Source organism: Panulirus ornatus, chromosome 6 (genome assembly GCF_036320965.1).
Source record: "Panulirus ornatus isolate Po-2019 chromosome 6, ASM3632096v1, whole genome shotgun sequence".
In the NCBI taxonomy this organism is placed as follows: Eukaryota; Metazoa; Arthropoda; class Malacostraca; order Decapoda; family Palinuridae; genus Panulirus; species Panulirus ornatus.
In genome coordinates, this window is record NC_092229.1 from 47,172,266 (window position 1) to 47,196,740 (window position 24,475).

General features: G+C 37.6%; 1 protein-coding gene across 4 annotated transcripts in view; it reads right to left on the reverse strand.

Annotated features, from left to right (window-relative positions):
• Positions 1-11,152: 11,152 nt before the first annotated feature.
• LOC139749190 (uncharacterized) overlaps positions 11,153-24,475 on the reverse strand; it is a 38,355-nt gene continuing 25,032 nt past the window's right edge. For all 4 annotated transcript variants that reach the window (XM_071662858.1, XM_071662861.1, XM_071662860.1 and 1 more), the window contains exon 7: positions 11,153-20,721. In XM_071662858.1, coding sequence (XP_071518959.1) covers positions 20,618-20,721 — 104 coding nt within the window. In that variant the 3' untranslated portion in view covers positions 11,153-20,617. The remainder of the gene's footprint in view (positions 20,722-24,475) is intronic.

A 24,475-nucleotide genomic window follows, 5' to 3' on the forward strand; every position in this document is an offset into this window, starting at 1 on the left:
TTGTAAATGGAGTCTGGTAACATCCGGAGAAGATTTACACTTCATGAAGTGTTTACCTTTGTTGTGCATTCTGGGCACAGATAAAAGTCATCATGAAGGCCAGACTTTAGTTAAAATATAAAAAGAACTGAAGTCCTTATTTGACAGAGTTGAGTCGAAAGTGGTCCAGCTTATAAACTTTCTCAGACTAACTTACAAACTTGATGTATTTGTATTACGCTGTATTGTTGGTTAATTTTCCCTCTTATGTAGGTAATACTTTGGTGTTTGCTCCTGAGAGCTGGCTGTTAGACCACACAGTAGACAGCAAGCTGCTCCATCATGTGATTACTGTGTGGCCGTTGGCAACTCAAGGGTAGGCCAATTTGATGACTGCTTTCCCTACATGTTGAAGTTTTGTATTTCTCTACCTTCTCATTTATTTCCCAGTAACTATGACGTGGCACATTTTAAAAGAATGGTTTTTCACTTCCTCCAAAATTCATGAATACTTTGCCTTGTCTTTTCTTTTTCCCCATGATATAAATTTTCTATTTCAATTAAGGCCTAGCCTTGATGTAGACTTTTGTTTGTGACTGGAGCCATCAACATAAAAAGAAAAAAGTAAGAAAAAAGGAAAAAAAGGTCTAAAGAGATAAAGAAGGAAGGAGAATAGAGGAAAACAGTCAAAGCTGCCTTTTTGGAAAGGGGAAGGTTGTAGTTGTAGAGAAGGACATGAGAAGGTAAAGAGTTCCAATCTTAACTGTGCAGGGAAAGAAACAGACATCATTAAAGCCCACACTTGGGTTGCCAACAGTTTTGCAGTTATCATGTAATGCAGTGGCTTGCTGAGTTTTATTCCATCTGTCTATCTACATCTTTGACATCTGTTTCCTTTGGAAACTCCCACAAAGGGGTGGCCATGGCTAAAGAGCCTTCATAACTTGAACTCCAGTGCCACTTCTTAGCCTTTAGTGCCTCACCCTAAACAGGCCACTGGCAGAAGGCAACTCTAGTGGAATGTTTTCCGAGGCTCCCACCTAATGTTCCTTCCAACTACTGCTACCTAATGTTTCTGCTTAATTTTCCAAGCAAATACCTACCTACTACTCTGCCTAACATTCCAACCTACTACCTCTATCTATTGCTCCTACCATTTTGCCAAGAGGCAGGGCTAGTGCAAAGCGCTAACCTCAGAAAATATAGAGTTGAGAAGAATAAGTTGTGAGTTATATGTTGTCAAGTATTATGTGTGACAAGGAGAGATTGTGTGTTTGTGGACGGAATGCCAGGAGTGTACATTTATGTGAGGCAGAAAGAAAAGACAACAACCTGAGTCAAAGGAGTTATTTGGTCTAAATAATGGGAGCACACAAACATGCAATTCTTGAGAGCAGAAACTTGAGTAATAGCTATTGAAGAGGGATAAAAAACTGACAATGTTGCATAGGGGAATTGGGTCAGGTTTTGAGTTCAGACAGGGGAAGCTGATAAGTTAGATTGCCTTAAATCTGATTGCCAAGCAAGTATGTAGAGGTAAAGGCTCCCCAGATGCTGAAATTGTTCTGAAGAGAACAATTTGCATCTGAAGTGGCCTACCAGTTTTTCAGAGGCAGCATTAACTGTTTATGTAATGATTACTGTAAACTTGTTCAAGGTGAGTTGCAATTGGCTGAGATGCTTGTTTTGTAACAGGCAGGGAAAATAAGTCTCAGAGGCACCTATACTATTTTTGTTGCTGGCCTGAGCGCATGATTTAACTTGATGTGTGGGACCGCAAATGAAATATCCTTACTGTGTGGTTGATACTGTCTGGCTTAAGAAAATTTGTGGATAATTGACCCCTTCAGGTAGTTGATAGATGTATATTAGACATTTGCATGTAGTTTCTGTGGGGTAAGAATATTTTGACCCAAGGGCTAATTAACACTTCCTCTGGTGATTATAAACTTGGTCATATAAAGGAAGTGATGTTTGAATTGTAGAATTCTGAATTTTTTCAAAATATTTGCAGCTCAAGAATGACTGGAACATACTATTTTGCATTACACTTATTTTACTTGAATGTCCCATATAAATGTGATATATATCACACAGTTTAAAAAAAACTGTCATTGACATTTATTTAGATTAAGAATTTTGTCATCTGCCACTCAAATATTACAGTGAGTGCATAGGGAAAATTGAGGCTTGGTTGTGACTTTCATAGATGTAGTCAATAATTAATGTTATTCCTAATTTAATGACATAATCATGTTTTGGTGAATGGTTTAGGTGAATCTCAAAGAAAGTTTAACTTTACCTTATTTAAATTAGTTTAATGATGCTGTTTTATTTAAAAGATCTTTTAAAAATCTTGGATTTGTGGGAGAAGCATGTAAGCAAACTAGATTGTAAGTTGGAAAATACTGTACTCATCCAAGTCATGCTCATCTTGATCATGGAATTATTTGATTGAGTATTAAAGATTTTTTTTCCTAAGATAGCATTATTTTGTTTATGTAGCATTTCAAATTTCAAGTTTCTGAACCTTGTGTGGTATGTGTTCATTGGTATGTAATATTTTTTGAAGTACTTTGTGATATGCATACTTTCATGAACCTTTTTATCTAAAATTTGTAAAGTAGTCAACATGAATGGTGTTTATGGGTATCACCCTTATGTATCAAATTGTTCTCAAAGACAGGTGTGCACATCATCAAGCCTTTCTTATGCATTAATTTGAAATGATTGCATGCTGTAGTTGTGAGAAGGTAGGGGTTGAGTTATAGTTTTTGTGAAAAGATGGGTACAAATACATGTGCTTATGGGAACTTTATTATTAAATATGTATAGATGGTGTAAATATAGTTTTTTATCAAATTCACAAAGCTTTAATTTCACCATCATTTATGGTAGATAATGAAGTTTGTTGACACTATAAACATTTATCAACAATTACCTTCACTTGCAAATTTAACATTTGGCAAGTCATTCAAAAACTGATGATTTGATTATTGTAATCCATATTAATTTCTGTTTCCTCATCTATGAAGGGTCACGTATCTAAAAATTATTTCAAATACCTGGGTTACATGGCACATAAACAGCAAGACAATTGATGAAGGGGAAGGGGTGATGAATGGGAGGCATTTGCAGAAATTGTGTTAATGTTTGAGAGATTCATTTGAGATGCGAGAGGTGGGAGATGGATAAATTAAGAAGAGTCGTGAGTAGTGGGATGGAGAAGTAATGTTGCTAGTGAAAGAGAAAATAGAGGCATTTGGGCAGTGTTTACAGGGATGGAGTGCAAGTGATTGGGATGTATAAGAAAAAGTGTCAGGAGATCAAGAGGAGGGTACAGGGTTTGAAAAAGAGGGCAAATGAGAGTCAAGGTGTGCGAGTATCAAAAGATTGTAGGGAGAATAAAATGTTTTGGATAGAAGGTAATAATGTGTGAAAAACAAGGGAACAGTGAGAAAGAACAAAAGGGGAAGTGGTAACAGGTAATGATGAAGTGAGAAGGAGATGGAGTGAATATTTTGAAGTACTGTTTAATGTGTTTGATGATAGGGTGGTAGATGTAGGATGTTTGGGTCGGTTGGTATGCGAAGTGGTAGTAATGGAGAATGGTTTGATGAAGTGAGGTGTTGAAAGCCATGTGCAGGATGAAATGTGGCAAAGGTGGCTTGAGTGGATGATATTGCTGTTGAATTCATTTAGAAAAGGGGTTACTGTGTTGTTGATTGGTTAGTTAGGATTTTCAGTGTATCTATGGACTGTGGTAAGACGCCAGAGGATTGGCGGAATGCATTTGCATAAAGGCAAGGGAGATAAAGCAGAGTTTTCAAACTACAGAGGTATATGTTTGTTGAGTGTCCTTTGTAAGTATTATGGGAGGGTAGTGACTGAGAGAATGAATGCATGTACTGAGCATTAGATTGGGGGAGGAATATTGTGTTTCCAGAAGTGGATGAGTGGATCAAGAGTTTGCTTTGAAGATATGTGTGAGAAATCCGTAGAAAATGCAGTTCTTGGAAGGGACACCATATATGATAGGGTGTATGGAAGGCCCTTGTTGAAGGTGCTCTGAATATATGGGGAAAGTAAAAAGTTACTAAATGTAGTGAAGGGTTTTTACCGGGATAGTAAAGCATGTGAAATAGAGGGAAGGGAGGAGGGTGAGTGGCTCACTGTCTGTCAAGGAAGTTTGATGTCACTTTAGCTGTCTAATTACTTTATGAACAAGGTGGTGCAGGAAGTAGATGCAAGGACCCTAGAACAAGAGATGGGTTTACAGTATCCTGGAGTTGGGGGTTATGGGATGTGAGTCATTTGCTGTTTGTAAATGACATGGTTCTGGTAGTAGACTCCAGAAATTGGTGACGTGAGTTAGGGTGTAAAGAAAGTTAGTGTAAATATGGATGAAACGTTAGATAATCTACAGTATGGGGATAAGACAGGATGGTCTTAGCGTAAGTTTGAATAGGGAGAAAGTGGAGTTTTAGGTACCTCTTAGTAGGTACTGCAGCAGAGGGACACAAGGGGGTTAAAGCGAGTCAATTGGTGGAAGAGAGCGTAAGTCAGAGGTGCACTAAGAGGTTTGAAGATATATAATAGTTCCAACAGGATGGTATGGATGTGAATTTTTGGTCATGAATGAAAAAGAAAGAAAGAAAGAGGTTGAACCTGTTGGAAATCATATTAAAAATGATTTTCTGGTGTGATGTGGCTTGATTATATAGAGAATGACAAGGAAAGAGGGGTGTTTTTTTTACGATGGGCAGTCAAATGAGAGCTGAACAGGGTGAACTGAAGTGGTGTGGACATATGGAAAGGATGAATAAAGAAAGCTTGAATAAGGAAATGTTTGGTAAACAATTCACAACTTAGACAAAATTGAATTATGCTTCTCAGGTCGTCACAACTCTTAAAGAACCTCAAAGATTTAACTGAGAGTTTCTAGAAGGGCATCTAAGATGGTACTTGAATTAAAAGAGAAGAGCTGAGGTGAAAAGAAAAAACCATGACAAGATTATAATCTTTGTTTCTAAACCAGTTGGTTAATATCGATAGTGAAGAGTTCATGAGAGTAACCAGAGGCCATGACAAGGAGCAAGGTAAAAAACTTGTTAGAAAGGATGTGAAAAAGCACTTGTAATGTAGGGATGGTAGAACAGACTAAGCAATGAAACTGAAAACTGGCAGTATACAATTGATGGCAAAGAATGTTCTAGGAACTGGGTATCACAAGTTTAGGATTCTCTCCCCGTGTTGTACAAATAGGTAATAAACTGGTAAACTTTGAGGATTTACCTGTCAGAATTGGAAGGAGTAAAAGGGTAGGAGTAGACCAAGAATAAAACAGGAATATGGAGGAAACTTTTGGGTATCAGAAGCAAAATGTTTGGGAGGATGCTAAGGCAAGCACGGGATTAAATGAACCAGAGCATATGAAGCTGTTGAGGTAAACCGTGGAATTGTATGTGGAACTTGGTTTTGTATGGTAGGTGCTGATTTCACTGCAATGTACAGGATGATTAGACAGTAGATGTGTGCTAATGAGGCAGTTGTTTGTTCATTCCCACTAAGGTGGGAAAACTCATAAAGTACAGAGAAAAAAAAATTGAAAATGGACATTTTCAGAAATTAGTGTGAAACTTGAAGATGCATTTTCTCTTTTACTGCTCTGATGGAGGCATTTAGAGAGTACATTAATAAATGCTTCCACAGGTGTTCAGGGAGATGGATGAAGTGGGAGAGTGTTAAGAAGTTGAATCTTACAGAATGACAAATGGAGCATTAAAAGTGTAGAATATGAAAGGTGAAAATGCAGTAGTAGCATATGTGAATCACAGAAAATCAAATAATGACTCAAAAGGGATGGATACAAATTTGAGGTAGGAAGAAAAAAAAAAGCTATTTTGTTATGAGGTAAATTGTTGAACAAGAGAGGTCCTAGTTAGAAAGTGAGAGTGTGCTAGAATAGGGATAAAGTTTGTAAGAGGTAGAAAGAGTACTTTGAAGATATGATTAGGGATGATGTTGCAAGGGTTATGGGTACAGAAGAGATATATGCAAGAGGAAGACTTTAGAAAAGACTAGGAAGATACACCGAATAGCAGAAAAGATGAAATGGTATAACTTTAGCTGATTGCATCTGGAAAGGGTGTATTGCACATTGTAAGAGTGGAAGTGTGACAGGATTTGATAAGTTGTTTAGCTGTATGAAGGTAAAGGTAGTAAATAAGAATGTAAATGCTGTAATACAAAGGAATAAGGTTTATTTGCAGAGTTGGCAATTTTTACAATAGGATTGTGAGTAACTGTATTAAAGGATTAGTGAAACCCATGTCGGTGAAGACCAAGGTGGATTGGGAAAGGGAATTTAGGGGATTGGCAGTGTACGATAGGATTGTGATTATATGTATTAAAGTATTAGTGAAAATGTCGGTGAAGATCAAGGTAGATTGGGAAAGGAATTTAGGGTAAGTAACCCAGATTCTTGCACTCAGGAAGGCTGGGTTGAAAGACCAAAAAAAAAAAAAAAATGTATATTCGACATTTGATTATTTAAGACAGGTACATGATAACTGAAAAAAATAAATGCTGTGGGTCAGTTGGTTATTTAGGCTTTGAGTTTATCAACTGCCAGGGTCATTAAGGTCGTCCGTCCTTAAGTTGTAAGCTCCAATCGAAAGCAATTGAACACTTTTTTCAAAAGTTCAAGATAATCTCACTGAGATTCCACCTAAACTTTACTGTTTGTACCAGTGACTGCATTTTGTAATTATGAAAGTCTGGGGTAGATATAACAAGTGGTATATCGCACACTTCTATCAGCTCATTTGAACAGCATCTTAGGCAAACTGTCTGTTATACACTGTTATTTTTGCTTATTTAGGATAATTTTAAGTTAGAGGTTATCTCTTTCAGCCCATTACTCTTATCAATTCGCTAGTAAGAAATATTTTCTTATATCTAAGTTGAGAAGAATATCACTTTTTTTTTCTTATTTTTTGTTCAAATATTTCCATTGTAATTCTTTAGAAAGAAATAGTTTTCATCATTTCGGTTTGTAAGACATGTTTTAGTTTGGGGGACTGAGCTTGCGAAAGTATTTAGGTAAAATGAATAAATTTCCTCCTTGATTGGCTACGACTGTCTCCTTATTCTATATCAAATAACGTTAAACCAGCTTATATGAAAACAGGCAATTTGGTTGGTACATACTATATTATTCTAGTATATTTCGACTCATCTCTTGTGCTGATATCAACCTTTCTTTCACCACTTTCTTAGAATATAGAAAGAGCAAAAACTAAATTTCCCCCTAAAAGTCGACCATAAATACCTTCGTCCACTCTAATTGGAACCAAGGGATTAGGTGCTATGTTTGGCGCCATTTAACTACCTGCGTCACGTCACCCATGCCATGAGCCATACAGTTTGCGTCGGTACGATTCTTATGGGACTTAGGAGTTAGTCTCGGTAGATTTCTCTGAAATCCCCCATAGAACTATGAGTGACAAGCGCCCAAGTGCTTTAGTGCTTCTAGCAAGGAGAAACGTATGGAAAGTACTTAACTGGAGGGCAAAATAGACGTACTCAAGCGGTGGGATGTTGTTGGTGAACAAGTTGATGATATATATATATATTGCCAGAACCCTTCATTTGCCTATTAAAGCATCAGTTAGAATAAATTGAAAGTGTTTTGAAAATTGGACGGTGCGCTGATAGTATGGCTCCCTTAAAAAGTGCCATAGAAATGACCCGTGACAGAGGGGAGGTGGCTGAAAATATGGATCTCATGTTAAACTTATTGGCTGAAGACCGAAATCAATTCGACATTTCTGCAGTAAATGCCTCCGCTAGTCTGCAGAAGGCCAAGACTCTGTGAAGCTTAATAAGAAAAAGTTAACTATGGTGAGAGTTTGACAGATGAGAGTTTTATTGTACACTATTGGAAGCGAATGCCAACAACAACGTTCATGTCAAGGGAGAAGACAGCACCTGGGTTCAGAGCGATCAAGAAATTAAACATCCTCTACTTTTTCAGCTTGGTGGGAGTGATGCAGGAGTTTCAGGATCAAGCCCTTGTTGGTTCATCGCTCGGGTTAATGAAGAGCTACTCGAAGCAACATCCCCGTGGTGTTTGGTGCTTCAACCCCAAGACTTAAAGATGAGAAAGATTCATTTTTTGGGGGGATTGGATTAGTTCTCATTCCTGCTGAGTGATCACCGAGCCAAGAACAAGGTGTCACACAAGGTGTTGTTTATCCTTGACAGTGCCCATGGTAAACCAGGATGACTTATCTGAATATTGTCATGTAATTTCTGTTCCCTAACACAACTTCGTTTCTGCATCGTCTTCCAGTTCCTCATGGAAACATGATGAGAACAAACCTACAAGAAAAGACTTTTGAATGCTTTGGATAACATTGTCGAGGCATGGAAGTGAAGTTGCTGCCGTCTCCATGAATGATGTTTGGCGAAAAAAAAAAAGAAGTCTGGCCTGACTGCATAAGCGATTTTGGTGATTTTACGAGTAGCTTCCAGACACTGAACGCGACCTCATTGGATTAGCTCATTGAAAAGGAATTGGACGATATAGAAACATGGGGGAGTTGCTAGAATCACAATTTGTCATATGAGGATCTGATTTATGTCTCTGACGTCTTTTCCCTCTTTGAAGTCCTTCAAGAAGGTGTCCACGGCAAAATAGTCTCCGTAAACAAGTTAACTTTAGTGCTGCTTCATATCCTTCAGTGCCTCGCCCTTTTCAGCTCTGTCGCGTATCTAATAGCACCTCAGTAAAATACAGAAGAATCAATGATAGAATCAGAGACTTAAAATTAAGTGCTGAAAGTATTTCAAATAATCTAAAGCTTTTAGGCAAAATAGTTTTGTGTCTCAAGCAGTGGGTCAGTCCGTTACAGGGACGTGTGAAGGACAATATTTGTGTTAACTCTGGACAGATTTGTTAAGATGAACTTGGCATATGCATACCTCAAGCAATTCTCGTAATTCCACATGAATAATCTTCCGCCAGCTTGGGTAAGTGTTAAGTTTTATTATTATAAAGTTTGAAATCATTTAGTATGGTAGCATATTGTACACGTTTCATTTCACTCCCATGTTTGTTTAGAATTTTGACTATAGGAATTTATAGAATTTAGCCTTATTCATCACTTTTTCACCGAAAGTCGCTGTTTCCAAGAACGCACCTTCTATATATATATATATATATATATATATATATATATATATATATATATATATATATATATATATTATACTTAATCGCCGTCTCCCGCGTTAGCGAGGTAGCGCAAGGAAACAGACGAAAGAATGGCCCAACCCACCCACATGCACATGTATATACATAAACGCACATACACATACACAGACATACACATATATACACGTGTACATATTCATACTTGCTGCTTTCATCCATTCTTTTCACCTCCAACTTACCTGTCCCTCTGCACTGCTAAACCTAATAATTTTGCTTTTATTCACATTTACTGTCAACTTCTTCCATATTCTCCCAAACTCACACACCACATTCTGCAGTTTCTTGTTTGAATCTGCCACCAGTTCCATGTCATCACCAAGCAACAACTGACTCACTTCCCAGGTCTCCCTCAACCCCTACATAATGAATACCTACCCTTCTCTCCAAGACCCTTGCATTTTCATCCCTCACCTCCTCATCCATATCCAGATTAGATGGCCATGGTGACATCACACACCCTTGGGCAGACCTACCTTCACTAAGAATCACTCACCACTCACCCTTCTCTTGATCCTCTCACACACATGCCATACTCTTGATAAATACTCCTCACTGGTTCTAATAACTTTCCTCCCTCACCATATACTCATAAAACTATCCACAGAGCATCTTTTTCAACCCTATCATACACTTTCTACAACTTCAAAAATTTCACTCCATGAGATGTCTGTTTGGGAGGTAGCTGCAATATGCATTATTTACCCCAAAAGTCAATACTTTACTGTGGTTCTCAAAATCAACCTTAACTCTTTTGGTATATGTGTTGGATACACCTGAATGCACATTTATACCCATTATGTGCATTTGAATTCATCCCTTGAATTCGACATTTAGAAAAACTGTGTACTTGAAACACCCACTATGTCTCTGAGCGTGCTGCTATCCATGAGCCATAACAAAACCTGATGTTAAGTCTTTCATATGACTGCCCTTGCAGTGACTCACCCATCTTACTCATTATTTGAGCATGATTTTAATTATGGGTGATATACCTATGTTGTCTAGCAATAAAGTATACTGTATATCCTGTGATATACTGCAGTAATGTATGCTGATGGTTTTCCAATTAATGTCATGGTAAACCTCCATTATGTGTCGTATGTTACCACGTTTTGAGGAATATCACATAAAGGCAAAATATTAGAAAAATTTTCAGTGCACAGACCAGTAGTTATTGGAAAGTATGTGTGATGTATAACTACTTTGATCATATAATGTGAACAATATAAGAAAGTTTGGAGGTGGGGGATGTCCTGAAAATGAAATGTGTAAGAAGGGCTGATTGAATTAAAAATGATAGTAAGGAAAAAGTGTGGTTATAAGAAGGGTATGGCTGAGAGATAAAGTTGTGTTGAAATGGTTTGGATACATGGAGAGGAAGTGTGAGGAGATTTACAGAGGGTTAGAAGTTAGAGGGTTAATTACAATTAGAAGTGAAAGGGACAAAGACAAGGGGAAGACTGAACTGATGATGTCAGGATGGAATGAAAGAGCTGTTGAATGATCATGGCCTGAATATGCAGGAGGGTGTAAGGCATGCATGGGATAGATGATTGGTGTGCTGTAGTATACAGGGGATGATGAGCTGCCAATGGACTGAACCAGGGCATACGAAATAGTCTGGTAAAACCATGGAAAGGTCTGTGGGGCCTAGTTGTGGACAGGGGGGACTTTGGTTTCAGTGTATCGCACATGACAGCTAGAGAGTGGATGTGAATGAATGAGGCCATTTCTTTGTCTCTGCACTAATACAGAAACACTGAAAAAGTAGAAAAGAAAAAGATAGTCATAATTTTCAAGAAACTTCGGTTTAATAGTATTGAATAATTTGCATTGTATTTTGAATTTCATTATAATCTACAATAAAGGATGTTATGAAAATGAAAACCATGATAAAATAAGGACTTTTATTATTTGAGGAAAACTTCCACTTATGCAGGATCACCCATAACATCTAAAGACAGGAACAATATATTTTGAACATTGGTCACATAAATATATTTTCTAATAATTTGTACCAATTTTGGCCTCATCCTAAATTAGTTTGGCCTTGTATCATTTCATACCATTCTCTGGAGAACAGTTTTCAACATTTTTTCATATTTTATTTATAAAGTCATTAAGTTTGATCATCCACGTGCTGAATATGGAAAACATATCATCATGTTGATAAAGTTACAGAAGGTCAAATTGATACCTGTATTTTTTGGTGGATAATGGACACTTTTTCAATGAATTACAGAGAAAAAAATGTTAACTTGACCATTATACTGCTGAATAAACAAGCACCATGAAGTAGACATCAAAGTGAAACACTTGATTGCCTTAAAAAGGTGGAGAGGAAATGCCTGAGTAATAAATACTGGATGAAAAGCACCAAGAAAAATTATACTTGTACAAAAATTATGATAATGACATGATTATTGCTAGTCATCATCATAGATCTAGCTGCAACATTATTATATGATGAATTTAGAAACTAAACCATAGTTATCTATCAGAGATGGATCTTCCAACTGAAGGCAAATCACACAAGTGGGTCTCTTAATGGGTACTTAACTTTCGTAATGATAATACTCCCTTACCAAAAATATATTTTTCCTTCTCTTTGTCAGTGAAACGATGAACTTTACAGCAATACAATATTAACAACATAAAATTAATGAGTAAGTACACATTATAGGTAACTTGGAACAAAAGAATCATATAGACTATGCCGTGAGGTATTGCACTGGATATTATGTGTATGAATGCATCTTCCACATTGCCCTAAGGATATTGTTTAGTATATAGTATACATTTGTAAATATTCCCTAATGATAAGTGGATATACGGCAATAAATGGCTACAGGCTTGAAGGCAACGCCTTCTGCACAACCTTGCAACTACCTTCCTAACTGCCCAAGTTTACTCAAATTATGATGCAAAATCTCATGACCACTCACTAACAATGGCAGCAAAGGCTGTATTGAAGCATTCATAAAGGAGATGAGGGTGATTTGATTATAAAAAAAGTTAAGATACTATACAATACACATTACACAAAAGAAGCAAGGTAACTTACTGCAGGACTGTTAAGGTCCTAGAGATCTGTAGACCTAAATTTGTACTATAGTTACTTGTTGATTTGGAGAAAAAAAAGTAAGATTTTCACTTATTTGCTTTAAAGAGTGACTAGGAATATCAGTGCCTTAGGTTAATTAAGTCAATTCGTAAGGTGAAAGCCAATTGTCTTAAAATGCTAACGAAGTATTTGACATTAGTGATTCACATTCTCCTAACTAGAAAGAAATAACCTTTTGTACAAAGACAACTACCTCTGATTTGTGTAAGTTGCTTTACGCATTTAAAAACAGATGTGCACTGACAAAAAAATTGCTCTTACAGATTTAAACAAATATTTTGATGATTGTGTATGGAAAGAAGTGAAAATTTTGACATTAACAAACACTTTATACTAAAGGCTGTCATCTTGCAAAAAAAACATTTAACAAATACAACAGAAAACCTGCAGCATCCCTCTTGGCCATCTTACCAATAAGGACACTTGTGAAGTAAGAAATAGCTTAATTTGTGTGTCACTTATTTTCCTGAGAACAAACAATGGAAATGCTGTACAATAAAATCTGGACATTCTCAAGGCAGCCACAGATGGTCTAACAATCTGTGAAGACAATGGTAGCACGAATGCTCCATTATCATGCAATGAAATGCTGCCAAGATAATGATATAGATGCTATCTATTTAGTCCTCACAACTACATGTTACATAACTTTGTGACCTTACTGCAGTTTATCTGTCTTTTATCTAGAATGTATATTATACATATGTTTGGTGTCAATTCAGTTTCATATATTGTTCAAACTTTTATCCGAGTGTGAGCAGGGAGATATAAAATGTTGTTCTAACATGTTTGAAACTGATGATAATAAGAGTAATCACTCAACATTATGTACTACCATTAACCTGAAGGTTGCATTATGTCGTATGAGTTAGACAACTGTATACCACAATTCAAATAAAAGAACTATTCTGACACTTATTTTCGTGAGCTGCACAAGCAGTATATTAAAGAAGCCAACTTGGGAGTGCTCAGCATGAACAGAGCGACTGATATATGCTGAGATGCCACAATAATGATGGCAAAACACAACTCCTTCACAAAGTTCTTGGAGAACAATAGACCTACAGATGTAGACAATTAATTCATATATTTTTGTTCATACATATTCGCCATTTCCTGTGTTAGTGAGGTAGCGTCAAGAACAGATGGCTGACCCTTGTAGGGGAAAAAATCCACTTGGCCCTCTCTTCTGTTCCTTCTTTTGTTAAAATAAAACAGGAGAGGAGAATTACCAGCCTTGCACTCCCAACCCTTTTAGTTGCCTTCTACAACATGCAGCTAATATGTGGGCAGTATTCTTTCTTCCCTATCCCTTAGGGATATATATATATATATATATATATATATATATATATATATATATATATATATATATATATATATATATATATATATATATATTTATAATTTATTATTCTATTTATTATACTTAATCGCTGTTTCCCGCATCAGTGAGGTAATGCCAGGAAACAGACAAAGAATGGCCCATACATGCACATATACACACATGTACATATCAACTTATACACATATACATACACATACAAAGACATATACATATATCCATATTCATACTTACTTGCCTTCACCCATTCCTGTCACCATCCCGCCCCACAGGAAACAGCATCGCTGCTCCCTGCTTCAACGAGGTAGTGCCAGGAAAACAGACAAAAAAGGCCACAATTGTTCTCACAGTCTCTTGCTGTCATGTGTAATGCAGTGAAACCACAGTTCCCACAGGCCCCACAGATTTTTCCATGGTTTATCCCAGATGCTTCACATGCCCTGGTTCAGTCCATTGACAGTACATTGATCTCGGTATACCACATTACTCCAATTCAGCTTATTTCTTGTAAGCCTCTCACCCTCATGTATGTTTAGGCACATCTCTAGTATAAGCAATATAGGTGGAGACAGTAAGTTGGAGACTCAAAGTGGAGATTCTAATTTTAACATTAACTTATCTAAGAAAATGTTAAACGAAACACTACAATAATATATGGATACAAGATATGTCTACGGTAATCCTAAGCCAAAGATAGCTATGAAAGCTACTTTCTTTATAAAGCCTTTTACCCTCACGTATCTTGTATAAGACCAGTTGGTATAAAGTATGAACGCAATCTTCCTTCAGATTAAATGGGATGGTCATGCCTGTGAAAGGCAGCAAGGTCCATCTCACAGTTAATCTGGATGGCACTCAGACAGCTTTCATACAACATTAAATATTTACTTAGCAGAATCCCTCCTTCCCCATCTGCCATTACCCCATTCCACCCTCGTAATGCAAGGCAAGGTCTAACTTTTTCAAATCCACAAGGTACTACACAACCTGCATATGGTTTTAAGCTACTAAACATTGACCCTGAAGGCTCTTTTCAGGAGTAAAGGCTGCCCCAACCATGTTATACAAATGGTTTGGGAAGAAGGCATTTCAGGATTAATTATCCAAATAGTACAGGAAAATGGCAATTCTCTCTTCATTAATGCAAGTTGTCTTGGAATGCAAGAATGATACTATCTGAAGATGCCTGCTTAAGATAAAAACCAAGGTTGGAGGGATGGAGGTAAAGCATCCCACAAGGTCAACAGAGGAATCAAGAGGAGAAAAGCTCTATCATGCTCAAACATTTCTTTAAGAAGCTGAATGAGGTGAAGAGCATTCTGAGAAGTGGATATCTTGTTGCTTTAAAGATACCAAGAAATTTGAAAACAATGTCCCATCTGGCCACAACCATACAATGTTAAGTGCAGAAGGTGCAATAACACTATTCTTAAACATAATTAATTGTCACCTAAACCAATAATATCCACATTGGAAAGTCCTTTAATGCACTTTTCTAACATTATCAAAGTTTTTACACAAGGCATTACCAAACTGGATATTCCAAACACAAAGAAAAGTAGCATCATGTAATTACTGATCAAAAAGGAGTGGTGTCTCCTGGAAGTAGGTACTGTAACAAAGAGATCACTGCTGTTCAAGGTAAGTAATACAGTCTAATTGACTATGATGTGTAAGTTGTGATCTTTTGACAATGAGCTTCTAGTTTCTTTGTTTTCTGAGGTGTGTAACTTGTGGTAAGAAGCTTGAGTTATACTTTCTATGTCCTTGAGGAATGTACTTTTTGCTAGTTTGGTTCAGTTGGAGATGTCAGTAAAATGTAAGAGCATGATTAGGGATGGGAAATCATCTGTATTGAAACTTCTGAGCTTTGTTTCCATGTACTGTGTGAAGGTTGACCAGTCTGTCTTCCTGTAGTTTGTGTAAGTCTTTCTGATGATTGTACAGATTAGATTGGCTGGGTGGAGTGTTATCAGGATGGGCAGGTGGTCATACGACAGCTCATTTCGTATGCTCTAGGTGATTCAAGTGTGTATGGTTGGTGAGCAGGTGATGGCTGGCAAAGTTGGTTGCTAAGGTTGGTGGATTGGGAGTATGGTTTGCTGATTACATAGGTTTAGGATATTGAGAGATTTCAATTAGTTTATAAGTAGCTCAAATTGGGGACCTTGGGTGTGTGAGCCGAGCCAAGTGATAAGTTTGGGCAATGAAATTATGAAAAATACATCTGCCATAGTGAAGGTAGTAAACATCATATTAAAATCTTGCCTTCAAAGCTTACTAATAAGAGCATCAATTTATGATTTCTGTAATTAACAATGTTTTAAATATAACTTGATATATCATGAACGTTTACTTAAAGAATACTATATCACCTTGTACCTAAAGAGGCAACCTCATTTAAGCAGTTAAGTACCTTCACCCATATGACTAGCCCATACCAAAGGAAAGGATGGAATGGATAACAAACATAATGCAAACACAACAAAAGCCTGCTATATAAAAAAAAAAAAAGGCTTGCATGCAATTGTACCATAAATCCCTTTGTTAAATGAGAGCAGCATAGCAGCAAGATAAATCACTAAAATATTTCAATTTTAAAATTCATGAGAAGCAAAACCCATCAAACTTAACACTATAAAATCAGGAATAAAGCTCAATAACTTTATAACAAAAAAATCCCTAAGTAAACCTTTACTCTGACCCGAAAGTCAAAAACACATCTTAAAAGGATTTTGCTGATTTATCTTGTTCAATGAAGGTAAAGAGCCAAGTTCAACGTGTCGTGAGACATTCTGCATCTTAAATACAACTGTTACCAGTGGGGTTAGCAGGCTAGAGGAAACTAAAACTTGATAAACAAAATTTGCACTGAGTACAATGTTTAACATAGTCAAAAAGATTAGGTAAAAATCTATGCAAGTTTTAAGGCTTGCAGCATTTTTTCTATACTTGATGAAATTAAGCAGCAATCATTCATGGCATATAATTTTGTAGGAGGATGGACTTAATCTACATACAGTCTACATGGTGGACCAAATCATAGTTAATCTAGAATCAACATGTGTTCTAGTCATGGCAGTTCAGGAAGGATGGGTGTTGATGAAATTTTCATTGTTGTGCAGACTGCATCTGGCAGTTTTTTCTAAATGTAAAGGGTAATCCAGATTAACTCTGGGGTGGATTTTGTATGCATTCTAGGGTATGATTATCTCACTAGGCAGGAAAAACAATGACTGCAGTCGGAGTCTCAGAGCTCATGTTGCACAAGAGCTACGCAGTGAAAATAACAAGAACCTTAATAATTACCAATAATAGTGAATATCGTGATTATTCTTACAAATATATTGAAGTATAATTAGTAGCATAACAATCTCCTAACTGAAAATGAACCCTGTTCAACTTGACAAAATTCTCAATACTGAAAAAACTTCTTCACCTAGAAATAAACAATACTGTGCTATTAACACCCTCATCTTAGTATATAAACTTCCCAAAACAATATATGGTGAAAATTATTTGTATTTAAAAATCACAACCATAAACAATAACAATATACATTTTTTTTTAAACTGTTCGCCATTTCCCGCATTAGCGAGGTAGCGTTAAGAACAGAGGGCTGAGCCTTTGAGGGAATATCCTCACTTGGCCCCCTTCTCTGTTCCTTCTTTTGGAAAATTAAAAACGAGAGAGGAGGATTTCCAGCCCCCTGCTCCTTCCCCTTTTAGTCGCCTTCTTCAACACGCAGGGAATACATGGGAAGTATTCTTTCTCCCCTATCCCCAGGGATAAACAATATACATATAATAACAAAAACAAGACATACTGCAATTTTTTTTTACTTTCATACTTGTTAGCTATTTCCTACCTGAAAAAAATCCTTGCTTGGCTCATTTCCTTTTGTTTCATCTTTTAAAAAATAGCAATAAAGGAGGAAGGGATTTCTAGCCCCCCTCTTAGATGCCCTCTACAACTCGCTGGAGCTATGTGAGCAGTATTCTTTCTCCCTTATTCTCAGGGATAATACAGTATATTATTTTTAACATTAACTCCTTAATGCCTTTAGACTGATATTTATGTGATCTGAGTGATGCCTCTTGATGGACAATCATGCGTCAAGTTTCACACCCCAACTTCAGGGTCATGCATCAAGTCTGGGCGATGGCTGAGGTGGCAGGGCACAATAATTTTTCCCCACATTGCATTGGTTTCTTAAGAAGGAAACTGTGCAGCTTTTAGCTAGATTTAGAGGACCAGGCTGAACATGATCCTGAATGATTTGATAAGGCACAAAAAAGATTTCTAGCAAAAATGGGGGCAGTGTTGCTAGTACAGGTACACCACCGATTTTCCAGCACTCTTGGTTCCAAAGCTTTATCGGATTAACCATTTTGCCGGACCAACCGTGGTCATGTAATAATGATTCATCAACACACCTCTAACTCACTAATTATACATCTGCCATGTGTCTAAAGTATACCATGGACTGCTAGAAATTTAAATTAAACAAATATTAAATGTTTGAGCATCCTAAGATGGTAAGTCTGTCCTTAGATTGTTTGAATCCACTGGCGTATCAAGGGTATGGCAGGTAGGGCAGGTGCCTTGGTCGCCACTTGAATGAAGGCACCTGTGGCGTAATGGCGTCCTGGATCCAGACAATGATTCGGATTTTAAAGATTTACATTTCTTGACCATGAACACATATTTTTGGCATTTGGAATCACATTGATATCATTATTAGTTCAATAGTTATTCACAAAAATTGATATTTCCATAATGGCATCCTGGATCCAGACAATGATTCGGATCGCTTCCAAAGTTTAATCAATTGGTCCTTGTGTCATTTCTGACTTTCCCTGAAAATTTCATCAAAATTTGTTCATAACTTTTGTTGAAAGTCGCTTACAGACAAACAAAATGCCAGTAAAAACATAATCTCCTTGGCAGAGGTAATAAAAATAAAAAATATTGGTGTCATATGTTTGGAAAGGGGCACAATTTCAGTGCTTGCTATAGGCACCATTTCCCCTAGATACGCCCGTTTGAATCCTGAGGGGTCTTCTTCGTCTTCTGTTGTTAGTGTTTTCTTAGGTGTGCATCTCCAGAATAATGCAGTTTTGTCTGCATTATACACCTGCTCAGGACTGTGGTGCTCTTCAGCTATGAGTTTCATAAATTTGTCCACATACTCGGCAGCTCCTTCATGGTTTGCAGACTGCTTCTCTCTGCACACTTTATTCATGGAAATTCCATGACGCTTCTTTAATCTTTGAAGCCATCCTTCACTATAGCCACACTCATGTTGTAATTCAAGTTCTTTCTGGAACAACTTGCCTGGTCCGTTATCATGCTACCTGACAAGTCCACTCCATCACTCCAATGATCTCAAAACCTTTCCATCATCACTCACTTGTGCTCAGTACTCTTACCATCTTTCATTGTTTTTCTAATCATCATTTGCTTCTTGGAATCGCTGTCTGCGTCGAATTTCAATATTTTCTCCTTTTGCTTCTTTATATCATAAACAGTTGAACCAATTCTGTATATGTCACAAAGCTTACGCACTGAAACACCGCGGGCCATTTTTTTCAACAGTTCTACTTTACCTTGGATCAATATTGTCTGGTATTAACGTTTGACACCACGACTGACACTCTCATATGTCTTAGATGCCATAGCTAGGGTTAAATTTAAGCAAAATAAGCTAAGAATCTCACAGAATTGTGGTATCACTACCAATGAGTGCAGTGTAAAGAATATAAGTAAACGCACCCTACACACATTGCCATCTGTGGCCGCCCAGTAAACTAGTCTAGTGGCTGCGGTAATTTCAAGTTCCCTCATGTACTTTTGTCCGGACTAAAGAAGGTGCCGAACCATCAGTTGCTGGAAATTCGGTTGTGTACTTGCACTTGCCTGTCCTTGACAATAATACATCTGACTGATGCAACTGGTAATTTTACAAACCTTTTGATAGTTTTGCTAAACAAAAATTTTCAATGAATGTCACTGATTATAAATAGATAATATTTATTATTCAAAAGAATGATAATCAGTAATCAATATTTCAGTTACAGTAAAATAAATAATAAAATGTGCAGAGTCAGCTCCCTTGACACTAAGGCCTTAATCTGGCAATTCTTAGTGCATAATTTGGAAACATTTACAAAACTTTTACTTGTTATTACAGTGAAAGAGTGATTGAAAAATGCTTTTTAAATGATATTTTTCACCATCACATAAATATCTTTAAAATGGTTGTTTATTTTTTGATTGAATGATATGAATTTTGAGAGTTAGAAAGAATAACTTAGTGGGATATTAAGGGGATGAAAGACAAATTAAGAAGCAAAAAAATAAAAACTGGTGCTCACTTCACTGTTGAAGATGAAGAACTGAGTTACTGTGCTGTAATTATAGTCTTATATCTATCTCCCATGGGATTTCCTGTAGTCAGATGATGCAAGACAGCGGCATCATTCAAAGACATGCTAAGCATGCTGATCAAAAGGTTAATATACTTGTAGCTTTCTGATAAGCCTTTCTCAACACTGTGCTATCTAGAATAAAAGGAGATTGTTTAAGCTTGTCAACATGACCAATTTATGGAGTTTTCTGGCTGGGAGAGGGGCAGTTTACTATACCAACAATTATGAATTTCTTCTACCTTGCACAAGTAAACTAAATTGCTAAAACACTTTCCATATTTAAAATTTACATTGTACAATTTGCACTAAATCTATAACTCTCACTATACGAACCTAAACAATACTACAATGACATGTGTCACTATACTTACTTCTTTTCTTACATTAACTCTCCTATATGACAGATTTCTACGTAAGACAATCCTCTGTTTAATCAGTAAATCTTCTCTTTAATAAATTTAAGAAGTAGATGTATTGACCAGCATTGCAGAGATATGGATCCATACACACCATATTTCTATGCAAACACACAGTAAGCGTCCTGTTCCTAAGATGGTCACACCTGTAAAGACAAAATGGGTTGGAGAATGGATCACTTCAAAGAGTAAGTTTGGGAAAACTACCCACTTCAAGATGCTGTATTTCAATAGCAGTGAGTGATTGGCTACAATGGGCTCATGATTGGATGAGTAAGGAAAGGAATACAAAATAATTATTATCTAAACATATGATTCGAAAGACATAAAAGGGTGAACATTTATCAATCAGAGAAGGTTACACTCAGGATCCTGTTTTCTGAAAATATGTTCCGATATAGTGCACATTTCTGAGAAAAACTATCAAAATCTAAATATACAGCAGACACGCTTTGGCTAATTTTCCTTTGAATCTAAATACATACTTCCTGCCCTAGGAATTCCCCTACTTCTATGGGGCTCCTAAAACAGAGAGCTGGCCATGGCAACCGCTCAAGACCACAGGTCATAAAGTATTATGATCTTGTGTATGCATATATGTGCAGAGAGTGCAGGGCAAATAAGTAATAGGTGCCTGATGTCTTACTTATGGTAGCTGCATTGTGGGCATGAAGTCTCTTCTGATGTGGTGAAATGATGTCTATAGTGTTGTAGTGATGAGTGAAGTCCAAAGCGTTACCAGCAAAGTGTGACTTGTTTGTCTAGGAAGTATGGTTTCTGTTGGGTAAATGTCTGGAGGAAAGTTGGATGTTTAGTAATTACTGGGTCATTTCACTGTATATAGGTTTCATCAGCATTATATCTGTACAGGATGGAGGGATCTGTTAGTAGAGCTTACTGAAAAGTAAGGCAGATGTAAGCCTTATCTTTTTATGTGGGTGTTGGTGGTTTGTTATTGAGTGGTTTGGGTAGAAATGAGAGCTGAGAATGCTGAGGTGGGACTGTATTGGAAGGATGTTTGTTTCATTGTGAAGGTGTTGAGTGTTTCTGGTTGCAAAGAAACCAGTTATTGTTCTGAGTGCACAATTTTTTGTCATTTGCAGCTCCATTATATTAGTTCGTGAGAAGGTGGAAAACCAGGCAGATGAGGGATAGTTTAAAAGAGAGTTGATTCTTTTCTTATCCAATTTTTTTTTCCATACTTGATTACTGCTTCCTATGTAAGTGAGGTAGCACCAAGGACAGACAGAGAAAGATCACATTTGCTCACAACTATTCTCTAGCTGTCACCACAGCTCCCTATCCACTACCAGGCCCCATAGACCTTCCTATGGATTTCCCCAGCTGCTTCTCATGCCTGGGTTCAGTAAGTGGATAGCAAACTGACTCCTGTACACCACATCGATCCAATTCACTCTATCCCATGCACACCTTTCACCCTCCAGCATGCTCAGTCTCCAGTCATTCAAAATCATTTTCACTCCATCCTTCAATCTCCAATTTGATCTCCCCATTCTCTTTGTACCCTCCACTTCTGACACAAATCCTCTTTGCCAACCTTTCCTCACTCATTTTTTCCATATGTCCAAACCATTTCAGTACACCCTCTTCTGCTCCCTCAACCACACTTTTTTTTATTACCACACATCTCTCTTACCCTTTCATTACTTACTCGATCAAACCATCTCATACCACATATTGTCCTCAAACATTTAATTTCCGACACATCCACCCTCCTCAGCACAACCCTATCTATAGCCCATGCCTCGCAACCATATAACATTGTTGGAACCACTCTTTCTTTAAACATACCCATTTTTGCACTCCGAGATAACGTTCTTGCCTTCCACACATTCTTCAACGCTCCCAGAACCTCCCCCGCCCCCACCCTGTGACTCACTTCCACTTCTATGGTTCCATCCACTGCTAAATCCACTCCCAGATACCTAAAACACTTTACTTCCTCCAGTTTTTCTCCATTCAAACTTACCTCCCAATTAACTTGTCCCTCAATCCTACTGAACCTAATAACCTTGCTCTTATTCACATTTACTCTCAGCTTTCTTCTTTCACACACTTTACCAAACTTAGTCACCAACTTCTGCAGTTTCTCACTCGAATCAACCATCAGCACTGTATCATCAGCAAACAACGACTGAATCACTTCCAAAGCCCTCTCATCCACAACAGACTGCGTACTTGCCCCTCTCCAAAACTCTTGCATTCATCTCCCTAACCACCCCATCCATAAGCAAATTAAACAACTATGGAGAAATCACACACCCCTGCCGCAAACCGACATTCACTGGGGACCAATCACTTTCCTCTCTTCCTACTCATACACATGCGTTACATCCCTGGTAAAAACTTTTCACTGTTTCTAGCAACTTCCCTTGTACATGCCTTTACCCTCTCAATCAATACCCTCCCGTATAATTTCCCAGGAATACTCAACAAACTTGTACCTATGTACTTTAAACATTCACCTTTATCCCCTTTGCCTTTGTACAATGGCACTATGCATATATTCCGCCAATCATTAGGCACTTCACCATGAACCATACATACACTGAATATCCTTACCAACCAATCAAAAACGCAGTCACCCCCCCTTTTTTTTTTTAATAAATTCCACTGCAATGCCATCCATATCTGCCGCCTTGTCCGCTTTCATCTTCTGCAAAGCTTTCACTAACTCTTCTCACTTTACATACCACCTTGACCAAAACACCCTATATCTGCCACTCTGTCATCAAACATATTCAACAAACCTTCAAAATATTCAGAGGTTATCCAGTGTGACCCAGGTAGCTGTCTTTTCTTTCTGCCTCCTCACACTTGGACTAGTGGCATTCTGTCCACAAACAGAATCTCTCCTTGTCACTCATAAGACTTGACAACACTAAAGCACAAAACTCATTCTTCTTAACTCTAGATTTTCCCACCGTAAGCGCTATCTGCTAGCCCAGCCTTTTGATGAAATGGTAGGAGCAGAAGATAGAAGTAGAAGGTAGGAATATTTAGGTTGAACCATCAGGTAGAAATATTAGGCAGATGTATTCATAAGGAACATTAAGTAGGAGCCTCTGCGAACACTGCACTAGACTTGCCCTTGCCAGTGGCCTGTTAAGGGTGAGGCACTAAAGGCAAAGAATTGGTACTGGAGTTCAATATTTATGGAGACTCTATTGCCGTGGCCACCCACCTGAGGGAGTTCCAGAAAGCTACGGGCATCAGAGATATACAAAGACAGATACATATATATATACATTCACATACTTATATACATATGCATACTTGCTCATATCCACATACGAGCTGTCATGTGTAATGCATCGAAACCACAGCTCCCTCTCCACATCCAGGCCCTACAGACCTATCCATGATTTACCCCAGATGTTTCACATGCCCTGCTTGAGTCCACTGATGGAATGTTGACCCCAGCATACCACATCATTCCTATTCACTCTATTCCAAGCACGCATCTTTTACCCTCTTGCTCAAAATCTTTTTCACTCCATCCTTACATCTCGTATTTGGTCTCCTGATTCTCTTTGTTCCCTCCACTTCTGACACATATATCCTCTTTGTCAACCTTTCCTCACTCACTCTCTTCATATGTCCAAACCATTTCAACACACCCTCTTCTCTCTCAACCACACTCTTTTTATTTCCACACATCTCTCACTCTTTCATTACATACTTGATCAAACCACCTCATAATATAGTGTCCCCAAACATTTCATTTCTACAAATCTGCCCTCCTCCGCACAACTCTACCTATATCCCATGCTATCATTCATCCTCAGGGATAGGGGGTAAAGAATACTGCCCACATATTCCCTGCATGTCGTAGAAGGTGACTAAGATTGGCAGAAGCAGTTGGCTGGAAATCCTCCC